General features: G+C 40.6%; 1 protein-coding gene across 4 annotated transcripts in view; it reads left to right on the plus strand.

Annotated features, from left to right (window-relative positions):
* The window catches only part of LOC140719771 (adhesion G protein-coupled receptor B2-like), a 1,068,758-nt gene that overhangs the window by 194,597 nt on the left and 850,321 nt on the right, over window positions 1-23,840 (plus strand). For 3 of the 4 annotated variants that reach the window (XM_073034634.1, XM_073034637.1, XM_073034635.1), the window contains exon 3: window positions 16,500-16,583. The exons of the other annotated variant lie outside the window; for it this stretch is intronic. In XM_073034634.1, the coding sequence (XP_072890735.1) occupies window positions 16,500-16,583 (84 nt within the window). The remainder of the gene's footprint in view (window positions 1-16,499; window positions 16,584-23,840) is intronic. 4 annotated transcript variants of the gene reach the window in all.

A 23,840-nucleotide genomic window follows, 5' to 3' on the forward strand; every position in this document is an offset into this window, starting at 1 on the left:
ACAGGGTATTCCCTCAGACCTTGAAGGAGACTAGTGTTGAAATTGCAGGGGCCCTGGCAGATATATTTAAAATGTCAGTATCTACAGGTGAGGTGCCGGAGGATTGGAGGATAACTCATGTTGTTCCGTTGTTTAAAAAAGGCTCTGAAAGTAATCCGGGAAATTATAGGCAGGTAAATTTGATGTCGGTAGTAGGTAAATTATTGGAAGGAGTACTAAGAGATAGGATCTACAAGTATTTAGATAGACAGGGACTTATTAGGGAGAGTCAACATGGCTTTGTGCGTGGTAGGTCATGTTCAACAAATCTATTAGAGTTTTTTTAAGGAGGTTACAAGGAAAGTGGGTGAAGGGAAGGCAGTGGATGTTGTCTACATGGACTTCAGTAAGGCCTTTGACAAGGTCCAGCATGGGAGGTTAGTTAGGAAGATTCAATCGCTAGGTATACATGGTGAGGTAGTAAATTGGCTCAATGGGAGAAGTCAGTGAGTGGTAGTGGAGGATTGCTTCTCTGAGTGGAGGCCTGTGACTAGTGGTGTGCCATAGGGATCAGTGCTGGGTCCATGGTTACTTGTCATCTATATCAATGATCTGGATGATAATGTGGTAAATTGGATCAGCAAATTTGCTGATGATACAAAGATTGGAGGTGTAGTGGACAGTGAGGAAGGTTTTCAAAGCTTGCAGTAGGATTTGGACCAGCTAGAAAGATGGGCTGAAAAATGGCAGATGGAGATTAATACAGACAAGTGTGGGGTATTGCACTTTGGAAGAAAAAAACTAACCTAGAACATACAAGGAAAATAGTAGGGCACAGAGGAGTGCAGTAGAACAGAGGGATCTAGGAATACAGATACAAAATTCACTAAACGTGGTGTCACAGGTAGATAGGGTAGTAAAGAGAGCTTTTGGCTAATTGGCCTTTATAAATCAAAGTATTGATATAAGAGTTGGAATGTTATGATGAGGTTGTATAAGGCATTGGTGAGGCCAAATTTGGAGTATTGTGTGCAGTTCTGGTCACCGAATTACAGGAAGGATATTAAAAAGGTTGAAAGAGTGCAGAGAAGGTTTACAAGGATGTTGCCGGGACTTGAAAAACTGAGTTACAGAGAAAGGTTGAATAGGTTAGGACTTTATTCCCTGGAGCGTAGAAGAATGAGGGGAGACTTGATGGAAGTATATAAAATTATGATGGGTATAGATAGAGTGAATGCAAGCAGGCTTTTTCCACTGAGGCTAGGGGAGAAAAAAACCAGAGGACATGGGTTAAGGGTGAAGGGGGGAAAGCTTAAAGGGAACATTGGGGGGGCTTCTTCACACAGAGAGAGGTGGGAGTGTGGAATGAGCTGCCAGATGAAGTTGTAAATGCAGGCTCACTTTTAACATTTAAGAAAAACTTGGACAGGTACATAGATGCGAGGTGTATGGAGGAATATGGGCCAGATGCAGGTCAGTGGGACTAGGCAGAAAAATGGTTCGGCACAGCCAAGAAGGGCCAAAAGGCCTGTTTCTGTGCTGTAATGTTCTATGGTTCTATGATCGTTGTCAAAAAAGTCAAATTAAATCCATTGCAGTTCAATACTGTAAAACAATAAAACATGAAATCTTCTATCGGGTGTGAATATTTTTTATAGGCATTGTATGCATTTTGATAATAAATTTTCTTGGCACTCATGTGTTTAAGAGAAATTTGGATAGGTACATGGATGGGAGGGTTTTGGAGGGCTATTATGTTCTGGATACATTATACTGGGACTAGGCTCAGCATGAACTAGATGAGCTGAATGGCATGATTATGCGCTGTAGTGTTTTATAACTCTAGGGATGGATGTTTAGTTTTCAGGTGTTCTCTTTACTCATAGATTCAAAATACTTTATTACCATCCATCCCACATTCTATTGGAGTAACACGAGTGAATCTGCAGATGCTGGAAATAAATAAAAACGCAAAATGCTGGTAGAACTCAGCAGGCCTGACAGCATCTATGGGAGAAGGTAGTGACAACATTTTGGGCCGAAACCCTTCATCAGGAGTGAAGTAACATGGGATGGTCGAGGGGGGATAAGAAGTGGGGAGAGGGATAAAGTAGAGAGCTAGGAAGTGATAGGCTGGAAGGAAATGGGCTAGGGAAATGGGCTTACCCCCATCCCTATCTATTATTTCAGTCTGGTTCTCTTTCTCTCTCTTTTTTCCCCGCTCACTATAATCTCCCCCCAGCCCTACCTTTCTTTCTCTTTTATTTCCCATAATTCTCCACCTTCCCCCAGCCCATTTCCCTCCAGCCTATCACTTCCTAGCTCTCTACTTTATCCTTCCCCTCCACTTCTTATCCCCCCTCAACCATCCCATGTTACTTCATTCCTGATGAAGGGTTTCGGCCTGAAACGTCGTCACTACCTTCTCCCATAGATGCTGTCTGGTCTGCTGAGTTCTGCCAGCATTTTGTGTTTCTATTGGAGTAAATTGAATTGTCTGAATATCAGCTTCTGTGAAGGAGGAAATCTCAGGTAGAAGCAATTAGTTGCCATCAATGGTCATTACTTAGAATATTAGAACATAAGAAATTGGAGCTGGTCAATAAAGCCATTCTGTCCCTTAAATATGCAGTACTATTCATTCCAAGTCAGTAATTGATCTGTCTGTCCTCAGCCTTCTCTACTCCCAGGGTGAGAAAATATGTAACCTCATATTCTGCCTCCTCACCTGGTTCCACCTATTGTCTGGCAGGTCTTGCCCCGCACCTCCCCTCACATTTTTGTTAATGATCCTCTGTACTTAGTCCCAATGCAAAACACAGCATGATAATGCCAACAGGGCAAGAGAAAAAGGGAAAAGTATTCTATTGTTACAAAGCAAACTGAGGATCTGTTATTTTCTCATTTTCTGTAATCTTCCTGGTTCGGATGTTGGTACAGCTAGTGGTATTTGGATTAATGTCCTGGAATTAATGGTAGTACATATTTAAGGGGCTGTGTGGCTCTAACTTTCATGCACTTGCCTCTACAGATGCTGCTTGACTCTTAGAGTTCCTTTAGGTGTTTTTTTTTTACACCACATTCACTGGTTTCATTTCCTCCCCAGATAATGAATGTTAGATTTATGGATATCCTGTACATAGAACACATTTTGGGAGACTGATGGTATGGAAAGATTTGCTGGCTGCTGTGTGGCTGCAGGTATTTTCTGTTGGATAGGAACAGGGCATTTCCTGATGTCTTCTCTCCCTACCCCAACCTCCATCCATAATACTGGAACAATTGGAGTCTAGATTGAGAAGAATTGAGAGGATTGAGCATCTCACCTGCTGGCTGCTGTTCCCACACCTGGTCACCCTCCTGTCATAGCTATATCTGTGATCCTCTACCACTCCCTGTCTTTGTTCATTTCTGCCTCTCGGGTGATTTAAGTTATTAATTTTTTTTCAGAAACCTGGCACATCCTGGGAAATGTTTGAATTATTACATAAGTATCTTGATACTTCATCCTTTATTGTGATTCTAACAACTTTGCTATTACCAGTGTCAGGCAATTAGGTCAGCCGTGCCTTTTTCCTATCCCTCTACATTCTTTATTATTGAGGTCTCATTAGCTACCCTCTAATTTACAGGAATCATTCCAGATTCCTTAGAATTTTGACAAATGCTAACTAGAACATCCAATGACCCCATGACCTCTTTTAAAACTCTATGGATACAGAATGACCAAAGAAATTTGATTTCATTCTCATCATGTCATACAGCACAGAAATGAAGTGTTTAGCCTACTTTGTTCATGTTGTCCATCAAGTATTTCCTTCTTCTAATCCTGTTTACTAGCGTTTGTCTGGTGATTCACATGTTCATCTTGATAATTATGTATTGAGAGAACACTGGGTTCTTCCATTCATTCAATCAGTGCATTCTTGATCCCACCATCTGGGTGAAAAAAAATATTCCTCGCATGTGCTGGGAACCAAACACTTCTTACTGTGCACCTGTGCCCTCTAATTTTGGATCCTCTACAATGGGAGAATATTTCCTACTATGTACCATATCTATACCACTCCAATTTTGAATAGCTCAGCTTTCTAGCTTCCAAGGAAAACCAACCTAGCAGATCCCTCCTCCCACATATCTGAAACACTCCATCCCAGACAACATCTGGATGAATCTCCTTTTCACCGTCTTGAGTGCAGTTAGATTCTGATCTGATCCAATAGTTCCATTTCTATTTAATATCTGAGAATGTATACAATATACAATCTGAAAACAGGAACATACTGAAACATGGCTGATTGGGAAGCTCCAAGAATGGGAACATACCGTCATACAGAACCATAGTTTATGAGTGCCTGATAGGACCCCAGCCACCCCAAAAAGGAAAATAGAAATACTAGAATAGGAAGAACTTAACTGTTTTGCTGATGAGCTGAGAGAAGACACCCTCTGGCCCCATCTTTAGTTCGATGCTTTTGCTACATTGACGATGAGATTTCTTAGCTCTGTCTATTGCATGAAGGTTTTGCTGTTGGCATACTTATAGTTCTCTTTTGCGATTTAAGCACACTGTTATACAATATAATAAACTTGTAATCAATGTCATCTTCTGATCATAGTGAAACCCTGTACACTTGCACCAGTTACAGCTTCATCTTTATCCTCAGCTTTATGTTGACCATCGAGATTATCTATTTGACATGATCTTGATTCTAAACTAATCTTCTGTTCAGAAATCACCTATGTCAACCTCACAAGTATCTGCAGCATGGCTTTAAACATAATTGCTATTAACATCCCAATCTATGCCTTTTTTATTTCCAGACATGAATATTTTGATTAGGCCTCTTTATGCCTCAGTGCATCCTAAATTTTGCAGTGCTCTGTCTTGTCCAATGATTATATATATGTTGACTCGTAACTGCTGCTGGTCCCATAAAATCTTCACTTTAAAATGCTTATCTTTTAGCATTTATTACCTTTCCCTAATTGCACTTGAAATGATGGTGGCAAGTTGCTTTTTTGCATTGCTGCAGTACTAATGATGGAAGTACTTGTTTAATGTTGCTCATATAGAGCTTCCAAAGATGATAGCAGAATGCTAAAATGCTTCCAAATTTGATGGTGTGCAATTTGAAGGGGCATTCCTCCTTGTACCTGAAACCAATTTCATGTCTTTGTTAATACTATAGAAAAACATAGAAAACCTACAGCACAATACAGGCCCTTCAGCCCACAAAGTTGTGTCAAACATGTCCCTATCCTACAAATTACTAGGTTTACCTGTAGCCCTCTGTTTTTCTAAGCTCCATGTACCTATCCAAAAGTCTCTTAAAAGACCCTGTTGTATCCACCTCCACCACCTATGCCGACAGCCCAGTCCACGCACTCACCACTATCTGAGTAAAAAACTTACCTCTGACATCTCCTCTGTAACTACTCCCCAACACCTTAAACCTGTGTCCTCTTGTGGCAACTATTCCAGCCCTGGGAAAAGCCTCTGACTATCTACACGATCAACACCTCACAACATCTTATACACCTCTATCAGGTCACCTCTCATCCCCCGTCGCTCCAAGGAGAAAAGGCCGAGATCACTCAACCAATCCACATAAGACATTCTCCCCAATCCAGGCAACGTCCTTGTAAATCAACTCTGCAGCCTTTCTATGGCTTCCACATCCTTCTTGTAGTGAGGCTGTTAGGGTCCGGTCCAGAGCACGCCTTCCGGGTCTTGCTCCGGTCCGTGAACTCCGGATCTGGGCCTTGCAGCCAGCCCTCCAGTCACACGGAGCCATTGGATCATCTTGGCTTAAGGAGGTACACCTGTTGTCTATTAGGGGGCAGGTGTTTATAAGGGGCTTGGGGACTCAGCCTAGGTGTGGGGTTGTCCTGCTGGCTCTGAATCCTGGTCTGCCCTGCTTTGAATTCTGTTCTGTATAGGCTCTATCCGGTTGGTCTTGTTCCCCTGCTTCTCTCCTGTGCGCTGGTCCTGCTGTTCTGCCTTTTTCTCCTTGCTCGCGCTACCACGCTGTTGGTTGCCTTTCCCAAATTACCTGTATATCATGGTAGACCTGCTGTTCACCCTGGACCCAGCTTCCTTCTGATCCCTTGCCTCCGTCGGGCAGCTCCGGCCGAACTGCTGCTGCCCGGTGGGGGTTCTACCCCTTCCTACCTGTTGCCTCTGTTGGACAGGTCTGGCCAGACTGCTGCTGCCTGGTGGGGGTTCTGCCCTTTCCACCCATCTGCCTTTTCCTACCTGTTGCCTCTGTCGGGCAGATCTGGCTGGACTGTTGCTGCCCAGCGGGGGTTCTACCCCTTCTTACCCGTTGCCTCTGTCAGGCAGGTCCGGCTGGACTGCTGCTGCCCGGCGGGGGTTCTGCCCCTTCCTATCTGTTACCTCTGTCGGACAGGTCCAGCTGGATTGCTGCTGGCTGGTGGGGGTTTCTGCCGTTTCCACCTATTGCTCCCTAAGGGTTGTACCTTGCAGCTGCCCAGGTGTCCGTGACTGGCCCAGGCCTCCGTGTTTTCTGCCTGGGAGGCGGCCCTGCCTGGTATCCATGCGACTTGCCCTAAGGACTCCTACCCTTTCCTCCCCTCGTTTCCCATGGGTTGTGCCCCGCACCTGCCCAGGTGTCCGCGAGTGGCCCAGGCCTCCGTGTTTCCACCTGGGAGGCGGCCCTGCCTGGGATCCATGCAGCTTGCCATGAGGAATCCTGCCTGCCTGCCTTGTCTGAACTCTGGGATCCTCCTGCCTTACCCCTCACATGCCATGGCATTCCCATCCTGTCCTACCCCTAGTACTTCAGTGTCTGCGTCCTGCATTTGGGTCCAGTCATGTCCCCCTTCGTGACAGAGGTGACCAAAACTGAGCACAGTACTCGAAGTTGGGTCTGACCAGGGTCCTATATAGCTGCAACATTACCTCTTGGCTCCTAAATTCAATTCCTAAATTGATGAAGGCCCATACACCATACTCCTTCTTAACCACTGAGTCAACCTGCTCAGCTGCTTTGAGCGTCCTATGGACTCAGACCCCAAGATCCCTCTGATCCTCCACACTGCCAAGAGTCTTACCATTAATACTATATTCTGCCATCATATTTGACTTAGCGAAATGAACGACTTCACACTTAACTGGGTTGAATTCCATCTGCCTCTTCTCAGCCCAGTTTTGCATCCTATCAATGTCTCACTGTAACCTCTGACAGCCATCCATACTATCCACAACATCCCCAATCTTTGTGTCATCATCAAACTTACTAACCCATCCCTCCACTTCTTCATACAGGTCATTTATAAAAATCACTAAGAGTAAGAGTCCCAGAACAGATCCCCGAGTCCCTGCACTGATGATCAACCTCCATGCAGAATATGATCATCTACAAACACTCTTTGCCTACTGTGGGCAAGCCAGTTCTGGATCCACAAAGCATTGTCCCCTTGGATCCCATGCCTCCTTACTTTCTCAATAAGCCTTGCATGGGGTACCTTATCAAATGTCTTGTTGAAATCCATATACACTACATCTACTGCTCTTCCTTCATCAATATGTTTAGCCACAACCTCAAAAAATTTAATTAGGCTCATAAGGCATGACCTGCCCTTGACAAAGCCATGCTGACTATTCCTAATCATATTATACCTTTCCAAATGTTCATAAATCCTGCCTCTCAGGATCTTCTCCATCAACTTACCAACCACTGAGGTAAGACTCACTGGTCTATAATTTCCTGGTCTATCTCTACTCCCTTTCTTGAATAAAGGAACAACATTCACAACCCTCCAATCCTCTGGAACCTTTCCTATCCCCGTCCCCATTGATGATACAAAGATCATTGCCAGAGGCTCAGTAATCTCCTCCCTTGCCTCCCACAGTGGCCTAGGGTACATCTCATCCAAGTCCGGTGACTTATCCAACTTGATGCTTTCCAAAAGATCCAGCACATCCTCTTTCTTAATATCTACATGCTCAAGCTTTTCAATCTGCTGCAAGTCATCACTATTATCACCTACAGCCTTTTCAATATTGAATACTGAAGTAAAGTATTCATTAAGTACCTCTGCTATTTCCTCCGGTTCCATACATGCTTCCCGCTGTCACATTTGATAGGTCCCATTCTTTCACGTCTTATCCTCCTACTCTTCACATACTTGTAGAATGCCTTGGGGTTTTCCTTAATCCTGCCCGCCAAGGCCTTCTCATGTCTTCTTCTGGCTCTTCTAATTTCCTTCTTAAGCTCCTTCCTGTTAACATTATAATCTATTAGATCTCTAACATTACCTAGTTCTATGAACCTTTTGTAAGCTTTTCTTTTATTCTTGACCAGATTTATTACAGCCTTTGTACACCACGGTTCCTAAACCCTACCATAACTTCCGTCTGATTGGAATGTACCTATGCAGAACTTCACACAAATATTCCCTGAACATTTGCCACATTTCTTCTGTACTTTTCCTTGAGAACATCTGTTTCCAATTTAAGCTTCCAATTTCCTGCCTGATAGCTTCATAATTCTCCCCACTTCAATTAAACGCTTTTCTAACTTGTCTGTTCCTATCTCTCTCCAATGCTATGATAAAGGAGATAGAATTATGATCATTATATCCAAAATGCACTCCCACTGAGAGATCTGACACCTGACCAGGTTCATGTCCCCGGCACATGGAATGGGGAGCAATCCTCAGAATGCAACCCTGGAGGTTCTGTCCTTCAGCTTTGCACCTAACTCCCTAAACCTCCTCCTCCTTCCTATCCATGACATCTGGCTGCTCACCCTCCCTCGTGAGAATACAGAGAACTCAATCCGAAATATCGCGGTCCCTGGCACCACGGAGGCAACAGACCATCCGGGATTCTCGATCTCTCCCACAGAATTTCTTATCTGTCCCCCAACTATCGAATCCCCTATCACTACTGCTCTCCTCCTTTCCCTCTTTCCTTTCTGAGCTGAGGGTCCAGTCTCAGTGCCAGAGACACGACCACTACTACTTGTCCCTGGTAGGTCATCCCCATCAACAGTATCCAAAACCGTTTACTTATTGTTGATGAGAACGGCCACAGCGGTGCTCTGCTCTTCCTGTCTACTCCCCTTCCCTCTCCTGACAGTCATCTAGCTACCTGATTCCTGAATTTTAGGGCTGACTATCTCCCTGAAACTCCTGTCTATTTCTTCTTCTGCCTCCCAAATGATCTGAAGTTCATCCAGCTCCAGCTCCAGTTCCCTAACTCGGTTTCTCAGGAGCTGCAGCTGGATTCACTTTTTACAGGTGTAGTCATTAGGGACAATTGTGCTGTCCCTGACTTCCCACATCCTGCATCCGGAGCACTCAACTGCCCTAACTACTGCCTCCATTACCAACTCCTGTTAATTTAATTAATTAAAGGAACCTACCCAGCCTTGGAGCAAGCTCATCCTCAGCTTCTGCTCGCCGAAGCCTCTCACACCACTGGCCGCTCCTCTTCAGTTACCCATCCTTTTATTTGTCCCTGCCAATTATCTCACAAGCCCTTTGCTCTTCCTCTTCCTACTGCAACGGTTTCTTGATCACACTGCCCCGAGTACCTGCTGCGTGCGCCTTTTTAAAGCACGCTCATCTCAGCTGCTTCCCAGTACTCAGTGGTCTCACGTGCCCTTCACTCCTCCTCTTCCTGCAGCAACAGTTTATCTATCACAGTATGTAGAGTGCATTAGCCTATGCAAATAACTGCATTTTGTAGATGACATGCCCTTACTCTCCTATTGTCCTGTTTATTATTTATTGTAATGCCTGTACTGTTTTGTGCACTTTATGCAGTCCTGGGCAGGTCTGTAGTCTAGTGTAGTTGTTTTTTTTTCTCTCTGTCTGTGTTGTTTTTTACGTAGTTCAGTCTAGTTTTTGTACTGTGTCATGTAACACCATGGTCCTGAAAAACGTGTCTCATTTTTACTATGTACTGTACATAGCAGTTATGGTCGAAATGATAATAAAAGTGAATTGACTTGACTTGACATGAAAAATTCAGAGTAGTAGCAACCACTATATATACTGTAGTTTTTCTTGATCTCACTTGAAGTTCAAGAGGTATGTCACTTTCTGCAAGATATCCAGCCTCTGACCTGAGCTTCCGGTTAAAGTTTTTATGAGATTGCTTCAGTTTTGAATCTGATTAATGATGCTCCCAGGATGTTGATGGTGGAGAACTTGCCACAAGTATCGAGAAGTGATATTCTTTCTCTCATTGGAATGGTCATTGACTAACACTTTTGCACCATGAATTTTAACTTAATGTTTATCATTTTTAAGTGTAGCTACTCCTTCCTTTCAGTTTAGTTCTCTGTTATTCTTCCAGAGAGTTGACAAGTCTCTTTGTATTATATTCCTAAGCCATAAGATATAGGAGCAGAAATAGGCCATTTGGTCTGTCACGTCTGCTCTGCCATTCAATCATGGGCTGATCCAATTCTTCCAGTCATCCACACTCCCCTGCCTTCGCCTCATTCCTTTTGATACCCTGGCTAATCAAGAACCTATCTATCTCTGCCTTAAATACACCCAATGACATGGCCTCCACAGCTGCTTGTGGCAACAAATACCACAGATTTATGACACCTCTGACTACATTAATTTCTCTGCATCTCTGTTCTAAATAGATGTTCTTCAATCCTGAAGTTGTGTCCTCTTGTCCTAGACCTCCTGACCATGGGAAATAACTTTGAGATATGTAATCTGTACAGGCCTTTTCACATTCAAAGTGTTGCTATGAGATCCCTCTTCATTCTCCTGTACTCCAGGGAATACAGCCCAAGAGCTGCCAGATGTTCCTCATACAGTGACCCTTTCATTCCTGGAATTCATTCTCGTGAATCTTCTCTTAACCCTCTCCAATGCCAGTGTATCCTTTCTAAAGTAAGAAGACCAAAACTGCACACAATACTCCAAGTGTGGTCTCACGAGTGCTTTATAGAGCCTCAACATCACATCCATGCTCTTATATTTTATACCTCTAGAAATGAATGCCAACATTGCATTTGCCTTCTTCACCACCGACTTAGGGTATCTTACACAAGGACTCCCAAGTCCCTTTGCATCCCTGCATTTTGAATTCTCTCCCCATTTAAGTAAAAGTCTGCCCGTTTATTTCTTCCACTAAAGTGCATGGCAATACACTTTCCAACATTGTATTTAATTTGCCACTTTTTTGCCCATGCCCCTAAATTATCTAAGTCTCTCTGCAGGCTCACTGTTTCCTCAACACTACCCACTCATCCATCTATCTTTGTATCATCGGCAAAGTTAGCCACAAATCATTGACATACACCATAAACAGCAGCAGTCCCAATGCTGACCCCTGTGGAACTCCACTGGTAACAAGCAGCCAGCCAGAATAGGATCCCTTTATTCCCACTCCATTTTTCTGCCGACCAGACAATGCTCCACCCACACTAGTAACTTCCCTGCAATTCCATGGGCTGTTATATTGCTAAGTAGCCTTACATGCAGCACCTTGTCAAAGTGTATCCATGTACACCACATTTACTGCATCTCCTTTGTCTACCCTGCTTGTAATTTCCTCAAAAAATTGCAGTAGGTTAGTCAGGCAGGATCTTCCTTCCAGGAAACCATGCTGACTTTGACCTATCTTGTCATGTGCCTCCAGGTACTCCATAATCTCATCCCTAACAATCGATTCCAACAATTTTCCCAACCACTGATGTCAGGCTAATATAGGTCTATAGTTTCCTTTCTGCTGCCTCCCACCCTTCTTAAATAGCGGGGGTAACATTTACAATTTTCCAGTCATCCGGTACAATGCCAGTATCTATTGATTCTTGAAAGATCATTGTTATTCCCTCCTCAATCTCCCCTGTTACTTCCTTCAGAATCTGAGGGTGCATTCTATCAGGTCCAGGAGTTTTATCCACCCTCAGACCATTAAGCTTCCTGAGCACCTTCTCAGTCATAATTTTCACTGCACCGACACTCTTGAATGTCAATGCTGCAAATGTCTTCCACTGTGACGGCTGATGTAACATACACATTCAGTTCCTCTGCCATCCCTGCGTCTCTCATTACTATTTTGTATTTGTCCTAAATCTACCCTCAACTCTCTTTTACCCTTTATATACTTAAAAAAGCTTTTAGTATCTTCTTTGATATTTTCTACCCAGATCTCACTTCTTCATTTTACTTTATTCCAATATGAACTTGGGTTTTTGACCAAATGTTTGGTCAATCCCACTAAAAACATCTTTGACATGTTCTCTGTATAACACCTACTTCTGATACAAGATACAATTACTATTAATCTCTAGAACCTTAGTCTTGCACACTGTGCTTGAAAAGCAAAATAATTGTAAGTGCTGAGGATTTGAAGTCAAAATAGCTAATGCTGGAAATATTCAGTGGCTGTGTATATCTTGCATTATGTTTATGTCTTACATTTGTTGAAGACTAACACATATAGATTCCCATTCATGCTTCTTTGTTAGCTTCCAGTGCATTCTAAATTTTCTAATGTATTAATGTATTGCTTGGCTGTTTTAAAATTTCCTTAATTTTATTTTTATTTTATTAATTTATTAATTTTATTTAGCAATGTGAATACATGTCCAGTGTAATTGCATATTATACATTTTCGGTAGCTTCTTACAATATTTCTTAGCTAATTTCTTGCTTCAGTTGATAAAATTAGTGATCAAAATATACCAGATATCTAGGTTAGAAATAGTTTTTAATATATTTAGTGGTTTTTAAATGTCTCTCCTAAGTAAATGAAAACTGTAATATTTGACACAAAGTGTTAAGGCACATAGAGATACTCTACTGTTGCCATGTCTCCTGCACTGGTGGACTGCTTTTGGTTGATTCAATTAGTAACTCCTAACCAATTGACTGATGTATTGTTAAATGCTGGCTTCAATCCACTTTACACATATCTCTCTGAAGCTAAGCATATCAATCTGAAATAGGATGTTCAGCAACTGAGTCATTCAGCCATTGTATTTTAAAGAAAATCAGACTTGGGAAATCTGAAATAAAAGCAAACAAATAAATCATGAATCACTGAGCTGGTCAGGTAGTTCTCATAAAGGTGTTTTTAAATCAAACTCTAACCTTGTTCCTTTTCTACTGATGCTTCAAGACCTGCTAAGACTTTCCATGATTTTCAGTTTTTATTTCAGCTGTTCTACTTAACCCCATTTGTAAAATTATTACTTTTTTGATGAGGTTATTGCAGATAATGATATTTGATAAGTATTATGCATGTTTGAGAGACATTTGCATACTTTAAGGAATTCAGAGTAAATGGATTAATACATCGGTGTATATCTGAATTGGAATTGGAATTGGCTTGAAAAAGAATCAATTCTGTGAATTTAGGCATTCACAAGTGATCATTGTTTAGTCAGCCTGTTTGGAAGAGAGGCTTACCAAACCTCACTGCAATTCCTTTTCACCCCCGACCCCTGTAGTTGGATTAGATCAGGCATAAGAGAGCTCTTTTCAGTTACAGGTGTTATTTAAACTGTTCAAAGTAGTTAAGGATCTAATAAAACATCTCTTCTGATCTACATGATTCAGCTATTCAGGTGTAAAGAACCCTAATTTTGGATTGGAAATAGGAGATTCTCCTGTCCACTGTTAGTTAGTTAGGGTTATATGGCACAGCTTTCAGATTCAGATTAAAATCCAGATTAGTTTATTGTTATATAGATCAGGGAAAGAGGCACTTGCTGTTACAGAATCATCAGCATGCAAGTAGGTCCTGTTATCTGGAATTAGAAAGTTTAACATTGCAGATAAGTCTCTAAATGCAGAATATTTCTTGAAAACAAATCATGCTTGATGGATGGCTTTTGTAATTGAAATTAGAACATAATCAGGGCAGTTACCTAATTAATATCGAAACAGGTGCCACTGACCTCATTGATTATTTACAATTGATTATTTTTGATTGGATATGTGGAAAAATTTTAGTTTATTGTAAGCACTAGGTGGTCTACTTAAGTATCTGCACATTTATTTGCAAATACAAATGTAGTTTTTGATAAATGCCATTGAAACTCCATGGAACTTCCATGAATCACTAGATTCTGAATGGCTGAAATTACAGGAGCATAATCAGGCCGTTCAGTCCATTGAGTCTGCTCCACCATTCTATCATGGCTGTTTCATTATCCTTCACAATCCCATTCTTCTGCCTTCTCTCCATAACCTTTTACACCCTGAATAATTGACCCATCAGCCTCCTCCTTAAGAAATATAATCAATAATTTGGCTTCTATAGCTGTCTGTAGCAATGAATTCCATAGATTCACCACACTCTAGCTAAGAAATTCTTCCTTTTTTCTGTTCTAAATGGATACCCCTCCATTCTGAGGTTGTGTCCTCTGGTCCTAGACTCTATAGCAAACATTCTGCCCACATCTACTCTATCTGTGCCTTTCAATATTTGATAGGTTTCAAAGAGATCATCCCTCATTCTTCCAAACTCTAGCGAGTACAGTCCCAGAGCCATCATATGTTCTTCATATGTTACATTCCTACACTCATTCTTTTGAGTGTCCTCTGGAACCTCTCCTGTGCCAGTACATCTTTTCTTGGATAAAGGGCCCAAAACTGCTCACGATACTCCAAGTGCGGTCTGACCATTGCTGTATATTACATCCTTGCTTTTACATTCTAGACCTCTCAAAATGAATGCTAAGATTGTATTTGCCTTCCTTACCACCGACTCATCCTGAGTTAACCTTTAGGAAGTCCTACACAAGAACTATCAAGTCTCTTTGCATCTGTAATTTTTGAACTTTTTCCACATTCATCTGCAAACTTTGCAACAAAGCCATCAATTCTGTCATCCAAATTGTAGAAATGTTACGTGAAATTAAGCAGTCCCAGTACCAATCTCTGCAAAACAGTACTTGTCACCAGCAGCAAACCAGAATTGGCCCCCTATATTCCCAGACTTTGCTTCCCGTCATGTTGGTATCTTTCCTGTAATACCTATGGGTGCTTATTTTGACAAGCATCATCATGTGTAGCACCTGGTCAAGGGCCTTTTGAAAATCCAAGTAAACAATGTTCTTTAATAATACTAATGGAGACTAATGATTAATAAAGTCAAATAGCAACTACACTCACTTCTGCTCCCTGATAGTCTCAAATTTGTGGCATACATTTCTTGTATCTATCAGTGAAGCCATGAAACATACTTATTTAATTGCTCTTTATATATCTGAAAAATCTTTTGGTATCTTTTTTATGTCACTGGCTATTACTGGCTAGTTTAGCTTCATGATTCATCTTTTCTCTCCTTATGCTCTTGTTTAGTTGTCATCTATTGGTTTTTAAAAGATTTCCAATTCTCTACTTTCCCAGTAATTTTTGCCCTTCATATGCCCTCTCTTTTGCTTTTGCTTTTATGCTGACTATTGTGTACAGTAGCATAGTGATTAGCACAACACTTTACAGTACCAGTGACTTGGGTTCATCTCCTGCTGCTGTCTGCTCTCTATGTGGACTATGTGGGTTTCTATCAGGGGCTCCGGTTTCCTCTCACAATCCAAAGTTCACAGTTGGTAGGTTAATTGATCATTGTAAATTACACCATGATTAAGCTAGGCTAGGGCTTGCTGGGCAGCACAGCATGGCTCAAAAGGCTGGAAGGGTCTAGACCATGCTGTAGTTCAATAAATAAATAAGTATTTTTCTTCCTGTTTAATTTCAGATCCAAGGTTCCCTTACCTGACTACCCTTGTCCTTATTGGAACATGCCCATCCTGAACTCTGATTGGCTGATGTTTAAACAATTCCCACATGTCAGATATGGACTAGCCCTGTAGCAGTTGCTCCCAATCAATAGCCCTTACCTCGAATTGTATCATGACTTTTCCCAATTTAGTACCTTCCTCCTACAGTGCTAATGCCTTTTGTAGTAGCAAATACACTTCATCACATAAAACAAATTCCCTAGAAGACGGAAAAGGCAAGTAGAAAATTTGCAAATTCTTCTTCAAATCCCATATGAGTTCAGAACTATTCCAGGTATAGCCCTAATTTGAAGGAAGTCAGCTGTATTACATAAGCCTGCTGATATATAGAATCTCCAAGTTCTAACTTAGTTCTTTCCTTACATGACCTCTAAGCATTATCCTTGTTTCTACCTGGTTAGTTGAAATAATTGCTCTGCACACAATAATAAAAGAAAATTAATCAATTCACACTACAATTTATAGTTCTATAAGTTAAATGGCTCCAGGTTTGGAGTATATCTATATAACTAACATGATCTAAATTTTCAATTAATCTCATGGTCTTTTTTCTTACAAGCTTCAAATTTAATCATCGATGTGAAGAGGCCAGATCTAGGCACAATATTTTAGTCGAGGCTTGAGACTTGTAAACAACCAAAATGGTCTACTTTGTTTTGTAGTCCTCACAATACACATAAGCTTAAAAAAATATCAAAGTTGCATTTTATGGAGATTAAGTTAGCTTAGTTCAAGGGGTTAAATGGGTTTATCTTCTTTTTTCAGGAAGTGAAATTAAGAAACTACGGAAAATTAGAAGGCAGCATCCAAGATCAGCTGATGACCCTGGAACATTTATGGCACAAATTGGTAATTTTACTGACTTTCCTACATAAGAATGTTTTAGTTCCAAAATTGTAATTCAATCCTCATGTTTTATTGCCAAAAATGTAGCTTCATAGGGTTTTAGGTACATAGATAAGCTCATTTGAATGAAATTTAAGGAAAAATAAGAAATGAAATGCTAAAAATGGGCCTAAAATTATGTTCACTTTTAAGTTTATTGCCATTCATCTGTACACATGTATATTGCCAAACATGACAATGTTACTCCACACCAAGTTGTATAACACAGTACATATAAATCACCCACATAACACAAAAATATTGCCACAAATAATAAGGTATATATACAATAGAAGTTAAAAAGTAGACAAGATAATGTTACTGATGCTTCATATGTGATGAGACCTGGATGATGGCAGTTTGTGGCAGTAGTTTTACGGCCTCAGGGGAGAAGTTGTTTCCATCCTAATAGTTTTTATCGTAATGGTAAATTAAAATGCAGAAGAAAGGGAAACAAGAAAATTTTGATAATAAATTTGAAGTATTTTATTATAACTTCAATATATTGCCATAGCTTCCAAGGTTTGTTAATAATTGAAATGGAGTTAATAGTTAATAATAACTTCAAAAAAATAGCTAAATACACTGGTCTTTTTATGCCTTCAAGACTCCCAGATTTACCAAAAACCATGTTTTTGGAAAGAATTATGTCAAAATGCATATGTGAAGAAAATGGTCAACTAGTTGAATCTCTTGAATCTTAATTGTTGTTCTAGTTTCACAAGTACCTCTCAAACTGCATTGTTGAACAGATCCAAGTTTGTTAGATTCTCATCACACTAACACACAACATCAATATTATTACTACTCCTCGCAGACACTAACACTTCATGTCCACTATTTCTGCTGGCTTAAATCCTGAATGAGGAGGCAAACTCCATGCTGAAGGTCTGGAGAGGGTTCCAAATACCTTTTCTCCTCATTGAAATGGGTGCTCAAGTTCCTCTTGCTAGTTTCAACAACCTTTGCATCATAACATGCCAACTATTGTCACATAGGTCCCACAAAATGCAAATCTGAATTTACAAAACTTATTTCCTCTAAGGTATTATTAGTATAGGTAGACACCATATCTTCATAAGAACATTTGGAAAACTGCAGTTAGACTTGCAATCTGCTATGTTGGATACTTGGACCATGAGTACTTTTTCACACAGGCGAGGGTCAATTATTAGTTATTCACTCACCCTCCACTGAGAATGAAAGTGCATGGAGCAAGAGGATGTAGGTGACATACAAACTGAATATTCCTTATCTGTAATCATTAAGGAGGACACAAAGGAGGGGCAGGGAATTTCTAAAACATGAAATCACTAAAATGTAGGAAGTATTAGGAATGTTAGCAGGCTGATATATGCAGGCCTGAGCGATATATGTATCACAGAATGCTATGTGAGTAAATAGAGCAGCTTGCTGTGGTCTTGACAGAGATTTCTAAGTTTTTGCTGGCAACAGGTGAGGAACCAAATAACTGAAAGGCAAATTAGCTTGATACTATGAGTCAGAAAGTGATGATAAGGCTTGTTTTCATGACTGGAGTCATATAACTAATGACTAGTGGTATTCTGCAAAGATCAATATTATGACCCTTAGTGATTTGGCTATGAATGTATTGTAGGTGGTATGATGTTGTAGGTGACATTAAAATGTTTTGTTGTAGGAGCACTGGGCTTAAGGGTGATATTGATTAGTTAGTAAGATGGGGAGGGCAATGGCAGATGGAATTTAATCCTAATAAATGCAACAGTAATGTTGTCAGAGGTATTGAGGAACAGAGAATTCCTAGTGTGCAAGTTTGAGGCTCCCTGAAAGTAGGTGGTGAAGAAGGCATTTGAGATACTTGTCTTCATTATCCAGGGAACATAATATAAACCAGGAGGTAAGGGACAATTTTATATAACATTTGTCATTCTATAATTATAGTACTGTGTATGTTTCTGGTCACCACAACCACAGGATAGAGTGCAGAGAAGTATTGCAGGGATATTATGAACTGAGACAGAATATGCTGGGGCTATTTTCCTTGGAACAGATGAGTCTAAGAAGACCTGACAGAGATGACAAAATCATTAGTATGGCAGAAGGGTAAGGAGGAAGAGGAAATAGTTTTGAGGATTTTTTTTCACCTGAGGGAATTTGGATCTGGAATATGCCATCTGAGTGGATGGTGCAAACAAGTACTTTGGTGACATTTAAGAAGTATCAGGATGATAACTTGAGTGATCAAATCATAGAAGGCTTCAGACCTAATACAGGTAAGTGGGATTAATACAGATTGTTAGTTGATGGTCGGCATGGACATAATGGATGGAAGAATTTGTTTCTGTTCTGTGCAACTATAATTCTGTGATGCTATGAAAAATAAGAATCAAAATGGATATAAAGTAATTCATGACCCTAATGTTTATAGTAGAGTTTTACCCTGTGTAATCACTTGGAATTTTCTTCAGTGCTGGACAATGCAACTGAATTAATGTTTCATTGTAAGAATTAATTGTTTTTGTTGGATACAATTTTAGAAAGACAGTATTTAACATATTTAATGGACAACTGTATCTTCCTCTGTTGGTCTTTGGCTGGTTACTAAGTGAGCAAGCTTGCAACCTAGTCTAATTGTGTCCAATTTCATTCTCTGCCATTAAACAACTTCTTGATCATGCCTCCTGGTCCTAGCCTCTCCTTCCACTATCTGCAAAAATCCATCCCTCAGATTTCCTTCTCATCTTATTCCCTCTCATCTTAAATTTATGCCTTTTGATTCCAGTTTTCCATGTCCTGGTATAAATATTTTGACTATCTGCTGTATCTACGCCCCTCATAATTTTATAAACTTACATAAGGTCACACCTCAGTCCATTATGTTCCAGTGAGAATAAACTCATTCTATCCCATCTCTTCTTACATTACAGGCAAAGTTGCAGTGAATCTCTTTTGCACTCACTCTAGCAAATCTTTCCGGCAGTGCAGCAATCGGAACTATAGATGTAGTCCATTTGTCTTCTTCTTCTTCTTTTGTGTTAATGGCAGTTTGCATTTATCAGGAAAATGCATTACTGCCACCTACTGTAATGGGGTATGACAGGAGCTATGACAGGGATCAGATGCTGCCTCCCAAACTTGTCTTAATTAAAATGTTTACCAGGGCCCTACATGACTTAACTACCCCTGCTTCTAGTGCCAGAAGATCCTGCAACCTAGGCAGGATATACCCAATAATTGTCTAAACAGCTTCCTGTGTTCTAACAAATATCTGTGGCACACCATGATCACATGTTTCACTGTCTCTGGTAAGTCAGACCACCTGTTCCTATGTTTACCAACAGGTGCCAAAGTGGAGTGCAAACCCATGTGTCCTAACCTCATACTCACCAACCACACATCTTCCTTCTTATTCCTTCCCAAAAGGTGCCTCCATTGAACTGATAGAAACAAATTATAATACCATTTCCCTGTCCCAGTCCTAGTACACTTCCATCAACAAGGCAGGTCTCCTTGAATGCTTTGATTCTAAACTCTGCAGCACTGAGGCAGAATCTGATCAAATTACGACTCTATGTGGCTTAACTTGTTTGACCCATTGCAGACTGATGATATTCTGCTGTATTTATGGCCATCTGTCAGCCATTATGCCACCTCAACATTAAACCAGGGGATAAATATCACAGAGCCCTCCTGATTACTAACTGGGTCTTTGCATCGGTAAAGATAGGCAAAAAGGAAAAATATTTTTGCTGTAGGTGACTAGATGTCTTCTCACCACCCACAAGACCCTGTCTATTCCCCAGTAACAACAAATCTATTCCCACATCTGGAAATTTCCAAGGTGGTACTCCTGGCCAGGCCACTCTTCGGATAATCCACAAAACCCCAAGATCATACTCCTGCTCATGTTCCCTAATTATCTGTCCAAAGCTTATCCAACTGTCATATGATGTTCCAACTCTGAAACTCACTACAGTGACCTGAGAAAGCAATTGTAACCAATCCTATTTCCAATCCAGCTAATTACTGCACAGTGTCCTCTTGATCATCAGCAAAGTGGTAAAATACCTATAAACATTTGTAGATTAATCATCATAAAGTTCATAAGTATGATGTTCAACTCACTGAGTTTGTGCTGACGACCAAGCATCAATCAAAATTGATCCTAGAGTTCCTCTCTCAAAACATGGAGATCTATTAGACAGAATAATTGAGTATGGGCAGATTAATTGGGTTACTTGGTTTCATGAATTGCCCCTAAATTTGGTTAGAAGAAGAAAAATAAGGTGGTTTGGAGTGTGGTAGCTAAACAGAATGTAAATTATGAAATTTACTATAATAAATCAACTTACCGTTCCTACACTGTCCTCCTCTTACAATGGCCAATCCACTTAACCTCACTCTTCCTTTTACTTGTCAAAGTCCCTCTAATTAACCAATCAATAAGAATCTCACTCTCAACTTGTGACTGCTGTAAAAGTGAAACTAACAAGCAATGAGACTTGCCTTTTTAAAAGTTCCCACTCTCACTCCAAAGCAATGCCAAACTTACAATATGCTTGTTCCAGCCTTAAATAGTGGCCAGGGTGAATAGAACTTGTGGCATTTGAAATAAAAGATGTTGGTAATTTAGAGCTGATGAAGGTCAGTTACTGTCAGTACTAGCTCAAAAAGACTTTTTAAAAATTATGAAACATAAGAAAGTCTGAAGATGCTGGAAATCTGGAGCAACACGCATAATGCCTGAGAAAATCAGCAGATCAGGTAGCATCTATGAAGGAAGTTAGACCATTTACTGATTGTTTTGATTTAATTCCAATCACTGGAATTTTAATGTTATTCTTTGAAATGATAATATTCCACTATCAGAACCTAGTAATGAAAATCCATTTTGCTTGCATATATATTCAGTGCCACATTTTTAGTACACCTGCACACCTGCTCATTAATACAAATATCTAATCAACCAATCATGTGACAGTAACTCAACCAATCAACAGCATAAAAGCATGTAGAGATGGTTAAGAGGTTCAGTTGTTGTTCAGACCAAACATCAGAATGGTGAAGAAATGTGATCGAAATAACTTTGACCATGGAATGTTGATGCCAGACGGAGTGGTTTCATTATCTCAAAGATTTCCTGATCTCTTGGGATTTTCACACTCAACAGTCTCTAGAGTTTATAGAGAATGGTGCTAAAAGAAAAATCCAAAGTCCAGTTCTGCAGCTAAAAATGCATTGTTAGTGAGAGAGGTCAGAGGAGAATGGCCAGACTGGTTCAAGCTGACAGGAAGGTGACAGTAACTCAAATAACCATGTGTTATAACAGTGGTGTGCAGAAGAGCATCTCTGAATGCACAACACATTGAACTTTGAACTGGTGAAGACCACATCAGATTCTACACCCGTACGTAATAAAGTGGTTTCTGAAGTATTCTTCCCCTTTAGAAGCATTACATTGTAGTTATGGTCTTTTAAGAGCCTCTTAGATAGGTACATGGAGCTTAGAAAAATAGAAGGCTATGGTTGTATGTAAGACCATAAGATATAGGAGCAGAAGTAGGCCATTTGGCCCATCAAGACTGTCCCACCATTCAATCATGGACTAATCCAATTCTTCCAGTCATCCCCATTCCCCTGCCTTCTCCCCATATCCTTTGATGCCCTGGCTAATCAAGAACATATCTATCTCTGCCTTAAATACACCCAATGATTTGGCCTTCATAGCTGCTTGTGGCAACAAATTCCACAGATTTTCCACCCTCTGACTAAAGTAATTTGTCTGCATCTCTATTCTAAATGGACGTCCTTCAAACCTGAATTCATGCCCTACCATGGGAAATAACTTCACCATATCTAATCTGTTCAGGCCTTTTAACATTTAGAATGTTTCTATGAGATTCCCCTCAATCTTCTGAACTCCAGAGAATAGAGCACAACAGCTGTCAGATGTTCCTCATATGGTAACCCTTTCATTCCCGGAATCATTCTCGTGAATCTTCTCTGAACCCTCTCCGATGTCTATACATCCTTTCTAAAATAGGGTGCCCAAAACTGCACACAATACTCCAAGTGTGGTCTCATGAGTGCCTTAGAGAGCCTCAACATCACTCCTCCATCTATCTTTGTATCATCAGCAAACTTAGCCACAATCCATTAATCCCATAGTCCAAATCATTGACATACATTGTAAAAAACAGCGGTCCCAACACTGACACCTGTAGAACTCCACTGGTAACCTGCAGCCAGCTGCGATAGAGTCCCTTTATTCCCACTCTCTCTTGTCTGCTGAACAGCCAATGCTCCATGAATGCGAGTAACTGCCTTGTAATTCTATGGGCTGTTATCTTGCCTTATGTGCAGCAGCTTCTCAAAAGTCTTCTAAAAATCCAAGTACAACACATCTACTGCATCTCCTTTGTCTTCCCTGCTTGTAATTTCCTCAAAAAATTGCAGTAGGTTAGTCAGGCAGGATTTTCCGTTCAGGAAATCATGCTGGCTTTGGCCTGTCTTGTCATATGCCTCCAGATACTCCGTTATCTCATCCCTAACAATAAATTCCAACAACTTCACACCCACTGATGTCAGGCTAACAGGTCCATAGTTTACTTTCTGCTGCCTCTCACCCTTTTTAAATAGTGGCGTAATAGTTGCAATTTTCCAAGCATCTGGTACAATGCCATAATCTATCTATTCTTGAAAGATCATTGTTAATGCCTCCGCAATCTCTCCAGCTACTTCCTTCAGAATCCGAGGCTGCATTCCATCAGGTCCAGGAGATTTATCCACCCTCAGACCATCAAGTTTCCTGAGCACCTTCTCAGCCGTAATTTTCACTGCACATACTTCAGTTCCCTGACACTCTTGAATGTCCGGTATGCTGTAGATGTATTCCATTCTGAAAACTGATGCAAAATATGCATTCAGTTCCTCTGCCATATCTGTGTCTCTCATTACAATATCTCCAGCATCATTTTCTATTGGCCCTATATCTACGCTTGACTCTCTTTTACCTTTTATATAATTAAAAAACTTTTAGCATCTTCTTTGATCTTAGTCACCAGCTTCCTTTTGTAATTAATCTTTTCCTTCCTAAAAACCTTAGTTTCCTTCTTCAAGTTTTTAAAAGTTTCCCAATCCTCTACCTTCCCACTAGCTTGGGCTTCCTTGTATTCCCTCTCATTTACTTTGGCTCTGACTTCACTTGTCAGCCATGGTAGTGTCCTTCTTCCATTCAAA

Source organism: Hemitrygon akajei, chromosome 32 (assembly GCF_048418815.1).
Source record: "Hemitrygon akajei chromosome 32, sHemAka1.3, whole genome shotgun sequence".
In the NCBI taxonomy this organism is placed as follows: domain Eukaryota; kingdom Metazoa; phylum Chordata; class Chondrichthyes; order Myliobatiformes; family Dasyatidae; genus Hemitrygon; species Hemitrygon akajei.